The sequence below is a fragment of the Falco punctatus genome, assembly GCF_963210335.1.
Source record: "Falco punctatus genome assembly, chromosome: 19".
NCBI classification, from domain to species: Eukaryota; Metazoa; Chordata; class Aves; order Falconiformes; family Falconidae; genus Falco; species Falco punctatus.
Window position 1 is genome coordinate 4,060,643 of NC_137599.1, and position 11,506 is coordinate 4,072,148.

Here is an 11,506-nt window from a genome sequence, read left to right on the forward strand (position 1 = left end):
TGGGGGGAGCCTGGAGCCCACCATGAGGGTCCTGGGGAGTGGGCAGTGTGGGGCAACCTTTGCATCTTGGTGGGCTCCATCATCAGGGTGACCTTCATCATGAGGAACATTCTTTGGGGGAATGTCCATCATGGTGGGGAACCTCTGTCATCAGGAGAACCTCCGTTGTGGGGCAACCTCCATCATGGGGGGCTTCTCCATCATGGGGGCAACCTCCATCATGAGAGAACTTCTGTCATCAGGAGAACTTCTATCGTGGGGGAACCTTCACCATCAGGAGAACGACCACCATGGGGCAACCTCCATCATGGGGGAACCTCTGTCATCAGGAGAACCTCCGTTGTGGGGCAACCTCCGTCATGGGGGGCTTCTCCATCATGGGGGGCTTCTCCATCACGGGGGCAGCCTCCATCATGAGAGAACTTCTGTCATCAGGAGAACTTCTATCGTGGGGGAACCTTCACCATCAGGAGAACGACCATCATGGGGCAACCTCTATCATGGGGGAACCTCTGTCATCAGGAGAACCTCCATTGTGGGGCAACCTCCACCATGGGGGGGGGGGGGGACCTCCATCATGAGGGGAACCCTTGTCATGGGGGAACATCCATCATGGGGAAACCTTCACTTTGGGGGACACCTTCATTTTGAGGAACCCTCCATCATGGGGGGAACTCTTTACGGTGGGGGAACCCTCTGCATGGAGTATACTTCCATCGGGGGGGGACACCTCTGTCATGAGGATACCTGCGTTTTGGGGTGCCTCCAGCACGGGGAAACCCCCTGTCATGGGGGAAACCCTCCCACGGGGGAGTCTCCATCACGGGGGAGCCCACCATCATGGGGCAACCTCCGTTTTGGAGGAACCTCCAAGGCAGGGAGACCCTCCAGCGTCCCTGCGTGTCTGTGCTTCCGTGTGCACATACATGCCCATGTGTGTGCCCCCACGCTTGTCCACACGTGTGCCCGCTCCTGCGTGCACAGACACATCCAGGCAGGTCAGCACACACCAACACGCAGGCACACGCGTGCGGCACGGCGCCCACACCCCTCTACACACACACGCGTGTGCCCATCTGCTCCGTTCATGTGTGTGTCCCCCCAGCTTTGCTTGCGGGGTGTCCCGTGTCCCCACGGCCGGGCCCCCGGTGCCCCCGCACACGACTGGGGGCCCCCGGCCCCTCGGCTGGTGGCCATGGGGTCGCTATAAATGGCCGGGCAGCAGCTGGGCTGCGTCAGCGCGGGGGTGGCCGAGCACGGCCGGCTCCTTGCACGCGCCGGTGGGTGCCGACAGTGACCCACACACGCGTGTGCACAGGGCGAGGGTCCTGCAGGGGAGCGCAGGGGGCATGGTGAGCCCCAGGGACATGGGTGGCCTGGCACACGTATGGCCGTTACATGTGCAGCCCGTGTTAGACGTGCTGGATACCCTCCTCGTGCCCCCAGGGTGCTCCCTGGTGCACACAGCCATTTGCACGCCTGCTCACAAGCACGTCCCTGGCGTGTGCGTCCCCTCCTTGCACACACCTGTATGTTTCTCCCCAAGGGCACACGCACACCCACACACCCCTTGCACACCCGCCTGCTGCGCACTCACACGTGCTCCCTTGTGTGCACACATGTGCACGGACGTGTTCCCCTTTCACACTCGCTCTTTGTTGCACACACCTCCCCTTATATACCCACGGTCCCCCTTGCACACACACTCACCCTTTCAGGCACGCACACTCTCCTTGCTCTCCCCGTGCCCTTTGCATGCTCACACTCACCTTTGCACACACACCCCCTCACAGCCCCCACTGTACATCCCCCACCCTTGCGCCTCCCCTTACTCACACACTCCCCCTTGCACCCCCTTGCACACCCCCTTGCACACACAGAGGCACACGGACACCTCCCCTTGCACACACACTCCCCCCTTGCACACACAGGCAACCACCCTCACACCCCTCCTCTTTGTGCACACTCACTCCCTTGCACACCCCTTGCACACCCCCTTGCACACACAGGCACACAAACACCTTCCCTTGCACCCCCCCTTGCACACATGCACTCCCCCCTTGCACACGCATGCAACCACCCTCATACCCCTCCTCTTTGTGCACGCTCACCCCCTTGCCCACCCCTTACTCACCCCTTCCCCACCCCCTTGCACACCCCTTTGCACACGCAGGCACACGAACATCTCCCTTTGCACCTCCCCTTGCACACATGCACTCCCCCCTTGCACACGCATGCAACCACCCTCACCCCCCTCTTCTTTGTGCACGCTCACCCCTTCGCCCCCCCCTCGCCCCCCCCAGCCGCCCCCCGCCCCCGCCCGCGCCGCCCGCCCCTAATCGACTCCAGCTGCAAAAACATTCCCCGCATTCAGAGGCGCCGCCGCCTCCGGAGCCGCCCCCCGCCCGGCCCGGCCGGATCCCTCCCCCCAGCCCCCCCAGCCCCCCCGGCCCCCCCGGGCGGCTGCGCCGGAACCGCGTGGCCGTGGGGCAGCCCCACAGCTGGACCCAGCGCGGGGGCTGGGCTGGGACCCCCGTGCCCACCCATCCCACGCGATGGGGTGCTGGGTTGGAGGTGGGGTCCCACATTCTCCAAGGGGTGCGCCAGGATGGGAATGGAGCATCACGCCCACCCATCCCGTGTCCTCTGGGTGGTGTGTGGGGTGGAGGTGGGGAACCATGTCCATCCGTCCCACCTTCTCCAGGAGCTGCACCAGGATGGAGACAGGGTTCCATGCCCACCCACCCCACTTCCACCCACCCCTCATCATCCAGGAGGGATGCTGAGGTGCTGGGATGTTCTCCAGGAGGTACGCTAGGATGGAGACAGACGGGTCCCATGTTCACCCATCCTGTCTCCATGCATCTCACGTTCTCCAGAGGGGGTGTTGGGTGGAGGCAGGGTACTGAGTCCATCCATCCCATGTTCTCCAGGAGGTACACCAGGATGGAGAGGGGTCCCATGCTCATTCATCCCTTGTCCATCCATCCCACGTTGTCTGTGGGGGGTGCTGGGATGCAGATGGGGTACCATGCTCACCCACCCTACTTCCATCCTCCAGGAGGGAAGCTGGGATGGAGATGGGGTACAACATCTGCGCATACCCTGTTTTCAAGGATGAATGTTGGGAATGACACAGGGCATCACATCTACTACCCCAAGTTCTCCAGGAGAATGCTGGGATGGAGAGGTGGCCTCACGTCCTGTGGTCCCACACCCTTCAGGCGTGATCCCGGTGCAGATGGGGTCCCACATCACTCAGGCAGGGCAGTGGGATGGGGCCATGTCCCACATCGTCAGGCCGGGATGGCGGGATGGACACAGGATCCGCCATCTGCCTTGGGCGACCCAACCCTCATTAGGGACAACCCTAATTGCCAGGGTGGGGGTGGGGGCACATCTTGCTTTATGGCAGCTTTGTCTCCTTTAAGAGCGGTGCAGCGAGGAGCCGAATTTAGCCATCGTCCCACTCTGCCCACAGCACCCATGGGTGCTGCTCCCCGTGGCCTTGGGTCCCTGCTGGCTTTGTCCTCCTGGAGGTTAAGGCACATCAAGCTGTGAGCCGGCAGCTGCCTGCAAGTGGGGGACAGCCAGCCGTGTCCCCACCAAGGCCCTGGGACCTGTCACACCGTAAGGGCTGATAGAAATGATCGGTGGGGACGAGTGTTGTGTCACCACAAGCTGTCCCCCGTCACCTCCCTGCTCCCCATCATCTCCCTCTGCCACCCCCCAGGTCACTGCTGGGGACAAAGGATGAGAGTGGACAGTGGCAAGGGCGGGGGGGGGCAGGGGGAGATGGACCCCACTGCCCTGAGGGCACTGTCACCCTGGTGGGACAGGTCCCAAGGGAAAAAGTGGGGGAGCCCCCAGGAGACAGAGGATGGGACAGCCCTGGGGCCAGGGGAGCCGGGGGGCATGGGGACAGGACTACCCATGGGGCAGGGTCCCTGGGGGACAGGGGACAGGAGAGCCCATGGACATGGGGACAGGAGAGCTTGTGACCAGGGGAGCCCGTGGTCCGGGGACAGCCAGCCAGCAGCCAGGGGACAGGAGTGACTGTGGCCTGGGGAACAGAAGCACTGGGACAGCCAGTACTGGGGACTCCTGTGACCTGTCCTCCTCCCAGCAAGACCAGTTCCTTCCTCCAGCATCCCTTTCCCTGCACTGGTTTCACCCCCTGGGGCTGTCTCGTCATCACCCCACAGCTGACTTGTCCATGGCTGCTCCTCGTGGGGACCCCCGGTCCCCATCCCCACCAGAATGAGCCCCATGAGGCTCCCCAGGCACTGGTGTGATGAGTTGTGGGTGCTCTGGGGGCCGGCAGGGTGGGCATTTGCTGGGGCAGGGGGGGCTGGGGCGCACTTTAATTGACTTCTGCCGCATTGGGCAGCTGTGAAAACAGAGCGGGGCTCATTAGGGGACATCAAAGGACCCCCAGCACGGCCAGGCGGGGACACGGTGGGACAGGCCACTGGCGTTTGCTCCCTTTTTGCTTGGCTTAAAAAGGAAGAGGAGGATGGGAGTCACCAGCCTGGGAGGGCTGCGACTCGGCTGTGTGCAGCGAGGAGGGGCCTGTCACTGTCCCCTGTCCCCAGGGGGGACCTATTGTCTGTTAGCCAGACCAGGGGGTGACCTGTCCCCAGGGTGCCTTGGACCTGGGGGGACCCATCCTGGAGGTTAGTTGGACTTGGGGTGACCCACCCCTGGGGTGACCCATCCCCAGGGTGACCTGGTCCCATCACCAAGGTCAGCTGGATCCGGGGTGACCCATCCCCAGGGAGATCCATCCTTGGGGTGACCCACCCTTGGGGTGACACACCAGGGGACAGAGGGGACACATACCAACAGCTCCTGCCCTGCTCTGCCTGCAAACAGTCCTGAGAGCCAAAAACCTCCAACCCCCCAACCCCCCCCCAAAAAAAAAGGCTCCTGGAGGGCCCTGGGCTGAGCCACGCAGCCGCTGCCGGGGCAGGATCTGGCCCGATGCCTCCAATCCCAACCCCAACCCTCCTGGACATCGCAGGAGCCTGCAGGGCTGGGGAGGGGGGCCACGGACGCAGACCCCCAGGTGGGTGCCAGCAGCATCTGTGGGGTGCTCAGCACCCACAGAGCCGCTGGGCGCAGCCACCATAATCCCAGCTCTGTTTTCCAAAGCCGGGACACCGAAGCCTTTAAAAAAACAATCATCTCCCAGCTCCTGCATTCCTGGGTGGAGAGTTTACATTCCCCCCGTCCCTGGCGATCCGCGCTTCGCCTCCGGAAAACAAAGCGGCCTTGGGTGGGATCTGCCTTTTGGGGAGCGGGACCCCCCGGCTGGCTAACGAGAACCAGCCGATGGCCAGCACCCCCAGGCCAAAGCACCCAGTGCCAGGGCTGGATACGGCCCTGGGACCCCTTATGGCAAAGGTGAACCCACCCGTGCGATGGCACCTTTGGGTGCACGGAGTGGAGGGGTGCTGGGGGGGTCCCCCTGGCCCCTTGGCCGAGGCTCATCCTGCCAATGTCACCCCCAGTGTGGTTTTCCCTGCAGGAGGGAGGCAAAGACATCGGCAGTGATAAAATCAACCCCATTTTAATTCCCATTTCGAGAGTCACCAAAGGCTGGGGGGGTGCCGGGGGGGTCCCAGCCAGCTCATCCCATCCCTCAAACTGTGTCTCCAACCCCTGGAGCAGGGGGGAAACCCTGGATACGTTTTTCCCCCCTCTTCTCTCCCCCCTTCCAAGTCATCGCTGGAAAATTAAACCGGATCCAAAGAGTTTTTCCTTTCCAAAATGTGCTGGAGAGGCACTGCCTTAACCCCTTCGCTTCTCCTTTCACTGGAAAATTGGGATTTTTAAGGGGGTTTTGGAATCATTCCGAGGCTTTGCTGGAGAAAGGGGAAGGGCTCAATCCCCCCGCAAACCCCCTTTGTGCTTGGAGGATCCCAAAATCCCCCAAAATGATGGAGACAAGAAGTGCTGAGGCTTCCCGGGGCCGGTTTTGGGGCACCCGTGGGGTCAGCGCTTCCCCGGCCATGTCTCCCTCTCCATTTTGGGAAGAGTATTTTTTTAAATTTCAATTAAATCCAGCTGATTAAATCCATCCTTCCCCTCCCTGAGCTCTGTGCCAGCCCCCCTCCAGCTGAAACTCCCCACATCCCATCTCCAGCATCGCCCAAATCCCGACAAGCTGAACTGGAGCCGGGACCCTCTTCTCTCCGGAGACTGGGGATCGAGGCGGGGGGGGGGGGGGGCGGCCCACACACAGCCAAACCCCCTAATCCTGCAGAAAATGTGATCTGTTTCCTTCAGGGGGGGCTCTCCCATGCACAGGAGCCCCCCCACCCTCTGCAAAACGTGGAAAATCCTTGTTTTGGGGGTTAAATCCGTATTTTTCCCCTTGCAAAGTGCTTTGTTCCAGCTGGAGGGAGATTCTGGCTCACCCCCCGGTGCGATGGAAGTGGGGGGGGGGGGGGGGGCGGGCAGCAGCACCCATAGGACCCCCCCTGGGAAAAAAAAACCCTCAGGGGTAAGTTAGCATTTTGTTTCACTTGTTTGTATTTGCAACAGAGTGTTTAAAAAGTAATTTGGGAGGAAAAGGCTGTGGCCAAGCAGGGGGAGGTACAGGCAGGGCAGTACAGGCAGGGGCAGGCAGAGACCCCCACCCTGGGGGGCTGGAGCAGGGGGGTACAGCCCCGTCACAGCATCTTCTGGGTGCAAGCAAAGTGTGTGTGGGGTGGTAATACAAAAAAACACCAACTTTTTGGGGGCTTCCAAAAGAAAAGAAAAAAAAATGGGATTTTTATTGGGCTTTTTCTTTTTCCCCCCCTTTTTTCCAGGGGCCGCCAGAGCAGCGCCAGGGAAGGGCGGCACAGAGCGGGCACGGAGTGGGCACGGAGCCGGCTGCTCCCCGAGCCCAGCTACAGCCCCCCAGCCCTGGCGGCACCGCGGGCAGGGGGAACCCCAACCCAGAGAGTGGGGAGGGGTGAGGGAGGGCGAGAATCCTCTCCCAGTCCGGGCAAATGGTTTTTCCCCCCCTTTTTCTCCTTTTTTTTCCTCTTTCTTCTTTGCCGCTTCCCTTTTTTCCCCACTCCTTGTTCTTCCTTCTTTTGCCTTTTTCTCCCCTCCTTTTTCTCCTCTCCTTTTTCCTTTTCCCTCTTTTTCCTCTCCTTTTTTTTCCCTCCCTTTCCTCTTTTTTCCTCCCTTTCCTCCTCTCTTTCCCCCCTTCCTCCTTTTTTCCCCCTCCTCTTTTTCATGTCTTAAATAGAAATATATGATTAAATTTACAAATGCTATTTACAGGTTTAATTACAAATAAAAAAAAAAAATCAAAGAGAAAGAGAGACACCCCTTAGACGTTAATAAATCTAAAAATAAAAAATATATAATACCCCCCCCCCCAAAAAAAAAAAATAATTCAAGCCGAAAGGCAGCAGCGGTGGCCGGGCTCGGGGGGAGTCACACCGTCGTCTCGCCCTGCTTGCTGTTGGTGAGTCGCGTGTAGAACTTCCTCCACGAGTGCAGGGTTTTACCCGACCATATCCAAAAGCCGGAGGTGATGCCCACGATGAGAGTCATGAGATACTTGATCATGTAGACGGTGAAATCGGGGGTCATGCGGGGGGTGAAGTGGAGCGGGCAGGGGATGGCCAAGCTCTTGCAGTTCTGGCTGATCCAGCTGCGCTCCCAGTGCTCGCGGAAAGCCTGCTCGTAGAAATAGCAAGCGATGACGATGGTGGCCGGGACGGTGTAGAGGACGCTGAAGACCCCAATGCGAACCATCAACCGCTCCAGCTTCTCCGTCTTGGTCCCCCCGTGTTTCATGATGGTGCGGATGCGGAAGAGGGAGACGAAGCCGGCCAGAAGGAAGGAGGTACCGATGAAGAGGTAGACGAAGAGTGGGGCCAACACGAAGCCCCGGAGAGGGTCGATGTTGTTGAGGCCCACGAAGCAGACACCACTCAGCAGGTCCCCGTCGATCTGCCCCATGGCCAGGATGGTGATGGTCTTGACGGCTGGCACAGCCCAGGCAGCCAAGTGGAAGTACTGGGAGTTGGCCTCGATGGCCTCGTGGCCCCACTTCATGCCAGCAGCCAGGAACCAGGTTAGGGAGAGGATGACCCACCAGATCGAGCTGGCCATGCTGAAGAAGTAGAGCATCATGAAGAGGATGGTGCAACCTTCCTTCTTGGTGCCCTGTACCACCGTGCGGTAGCCATCCTCCTGGAAACGCTCGTTGCAAACCACCCTCTCCTCCAGCACGAAGCCGGCGATGTAGGCCACCGACACCATGGTGTAGCACCCTGAGAGGAAGATGATGGGTCGCTCGGGGTAGCGGAAACGCTGCATGTCCACCAGGTAGGTGGTGACGGTGAAGAAGGTGGAGGCACAACACAAGACGGACCAGATGAGGATCCAAATACGGGCAAAACGAATCTCATCCTCGTTGAAGAACATGTGGCCGTCGGGCCGGGTGGGCTCGCAGGGCGCCGCGCAGTCCTTCTCACCCAAGAACTTGTAGTTGAGGTAGCTGGGCACCTTCAGCGCCCGTGGGCAGTGGAAGGGGTGGTCGAGGGTGGCGTAACGAGGGGCTCCCGGGGTGCCCTGGCCAGCCAGCGGTGTGGCACTGGTGAGCAACGCCGGTGAACCACCGTCCTCCGAATGGTTTTGCCCCACACAGATCTGCTCGGCGCCGTGCCGGGGGAAATTCTCACAACGTAATCGCTCCGGCCATTGGAACCCAAATTTATTCATGAGGGCTTCGCAGCCCTGGCGGGCACGCTCACAGATGGAGCGGCAGGGTGGGATGGCCTGCTCCAGCACCGTGCAGACCGGCGCATACATGGAGCACAGGAAGAACTTGAGCTCCAACGAGCACTGGACCTTCACCAAGGGGTAGAACTGGTGGACCTCCAACCCCGCATCCTCCTGGTTGGTGTGACCCAGCAGGTTGGGCATGATGGTTTGGTTGTAGGCGATGTCAGTGCAGAGCGGGATGGAGATGGGCTGGCAGAAGCCATGGTCGGGGATGGAGATGCCCTTCTCACCGTGCAGCTGGCTCCGGCACGGCACCGGCACGCTCAGCCCCACCAGCAGCCAGGCCAGGGTGAGCAGCACACGGCGGGGGCCCATGGTGATCCCAGCTGCCGCGCCTGGATTTACCGTGCCCGGTGCCCAGCCAGTCAGCTGGTCCCCCTGGCCGGATCTGCCGTGCCCCGTCCTGCTTGGATGGCTCCTGGTGACCGGATCTGTCGTGCCCGGTGTTGGTTAGCTGACTCCTGGTGACTGGATCCACTCAGGTCCCGCCTGGACGGCTCCCGGTGACCGGATCTGTCGCGCCCGGTGTTGGTTAGATGACTCCCGGTGACTGGATCCACTCAGGTCCCGCCTGGATGGCTCCCGGTGACTGGATTTGCAGTGCCCGGTGCTGCCTGGATGGCTCCCGGTAACCAGATTTACCGTGCCCGGTGTTGGCTGGATGATTCCCGGTGACTGGGTCTGCTCAGGTCCCGCCCCGACGGCTCCCGGTGACGGGATCTGCCGTGCCCGGTGCTGCCCAGACGGCTCCCGGTGACGGGATCTGCCGTGCCCGGTGCTGCCCAGACGGCTCCCGGTGCCCCAGCCCGCTATGCGCGGTGGGACGGCCCCCGGGGCTCAGACGTGGCGCTCCCGGTGCCCGGCCTAGACGCTCCCGGTGCTCCGCAGCGCTGCTCCCGCTGCCCGGACTGGGCGCTCCCGTTTTCCCGCTGTCCCGACCCGGTGCTCCGCGGCGCAGCTCCCGGTGCCCGGTCCCGGAGCCCCGGGCGGGCGGGGGCGATAGCGACGGCGGGGCGTCGGGGGGGGGGGGGGGGGTAGCCGGGGGGGGTACCGGGGGGTGCCGGGGGAGCGGAGCGGCCGCACCGGACGCTCCCGCCGCCTTTGTGCGGGGCAGCGCCGCGTCCCCGCCGGGCGGAGCAGCCCCCCCGCGACCCGCCCCCGCCGGGCCCCGCCCCCCCCGCCCCGCCAATCACATTCAAACGGTGCGGCCGTCCCGCCCCCCGCCGCCCCGGGACACGCCCCCCCCAGCCCCCGGGGGTCACCGGGCCCGGGGCAGCCCGCGGCCCCCCCGCCGTGAAAACTCCCCCCACGGCGTGGGGTCGGGACGGGGCCACGGGGAATAGTCCCTCCCTGTGTCCCCTGCCCCCCCGTGTCCCCTGCCCCCCCGTGTCCTCTGCCCCCCATGTCCCCTGCACGCCCCCCGGTGTCCCCTGCCCCCCATGTCCCCTGCCCCCCCGTGTCCTCTGCTCCCAGTGTCCCCTGCCCCCTCCGTGTCCTTTCCCCCCCCCGTGTCCCCTACGCCCCCCCGTGTACCGTGCGCCCCTCCGTGTCCCCTTCCCCCCCCCTCCCTGTTCTCTGCCTCCTCGGGTCCCCTGCGCCCCCCTTCCCGTGTCCATTGCTCCCCTGTGTCCCCAGCACCCCCCCCGTGTCCCCTGCTCCCCCGTGTCCTCTGCTGCCACCCCTGTCCCCTGCGCCCCCAGGTCCCCTGCACCCCCATGTCCCCCCACCCACGGGGCTGCTCCCCTCTTACCCTAGGACCCACATCCCCCCCACTGTCCCCAAGTCCTGCTTTAGGGCGCACCAGGGCAGGATCAGCCCCCGCAACCCCCTGGCACCCACACGGGTCCCAGCTGCCCCCCGCCCTGGGACAGGGATGCTTCGGTGGGGCCACCCTGGGGTGCTGCTGGAGCTGGGGTGTCCACAATGTCCCCAAACCAGCCCGGGGGTGGCAGGGTACATCCTGCCCCCTGCCACCAGCCCCACAGCCCCCCCACTCCCGACCGTGGCAAAGGCCACCTCTGTCCCCACAGCCAGGGCAGTGGGAGGGGGCTGGGGAGCCGGGACACGTTGGGGGGACTGAGACACACTGTGGGGGACTGGGACACTCCAGGGGGGAACCAGGACATGGTAGGGGGATCCAGGACATGCTGAGGGATGTGGGGGGAAACAGGACACGTTGTGGGGACCAGGACACATTGTGGGGGACTGGGACAGACTGGGGAGAGACTGGGACACACTAGGGGGGCACTGGAGGAGACTGGGACACTCAAGAGGGGGACCAGGACACAGCAGGGGGATCCAGGACATGCTGGAGGATCGGGGTGGGGGGGAAACTGGGACACACTGGGGGAACCAGGACACATTGCAGGGGACTGGGACAGACCTGGGGTGGTGGGGGGTGGTGTACTGGGACACACCAGAGACCCTCATCAGGGAAAGAAAGAAACTGCGGGCGATCGCCCCAAATGTCGGTAGTGGTGTGGGGGGCTGCCCTTCCCAAAGCAGAATCCCAAGGGGAGACCCGGCGGGCAGCCCACCGCCCCCGTCCCGCTCCTTTCTGGGGGGGGCGAGGGGCTTTCTGCTGGCTGCCGCCTTCCCCTCGCCGTCCTCCCTCCCTTTCTCTCCCTTTCCTGTAACTTAAGCTTTTGTTGTGAGCAGGAGAAACCCGGGCTGCCGTGAAAAGAGGGCCCCACCGCCTTTCAGAGCGTAA

The 11,506-nt window shown here is 62.9% G+C and overlaps 1 protein-coding gene across 1 annotated transcript; it reads right to left on the minus strand.

Moving 5' to 3' along the window:
* Positions 1–7,269: 7,269 nt before the first annotated feature.
* On the minus strand, positions 7,270–10,064 carry FZD2 (frizzled class receptor 2). Its single transcript, XM_080369751.1, has one exon. The coding sequence runs from the start codon at positions 9,109–9,111 to the stop codon at positions 7,438–7,440; it is 1,674 nt and encodes a 557-aa protein (XP_080225877.1). The 5' UTR covers positions 9,112–10,064; the 3' UTR covers positions 7,270–7,437.
* Positions 10,065–11,506: the final 1,442 nt, after the last annotated feature.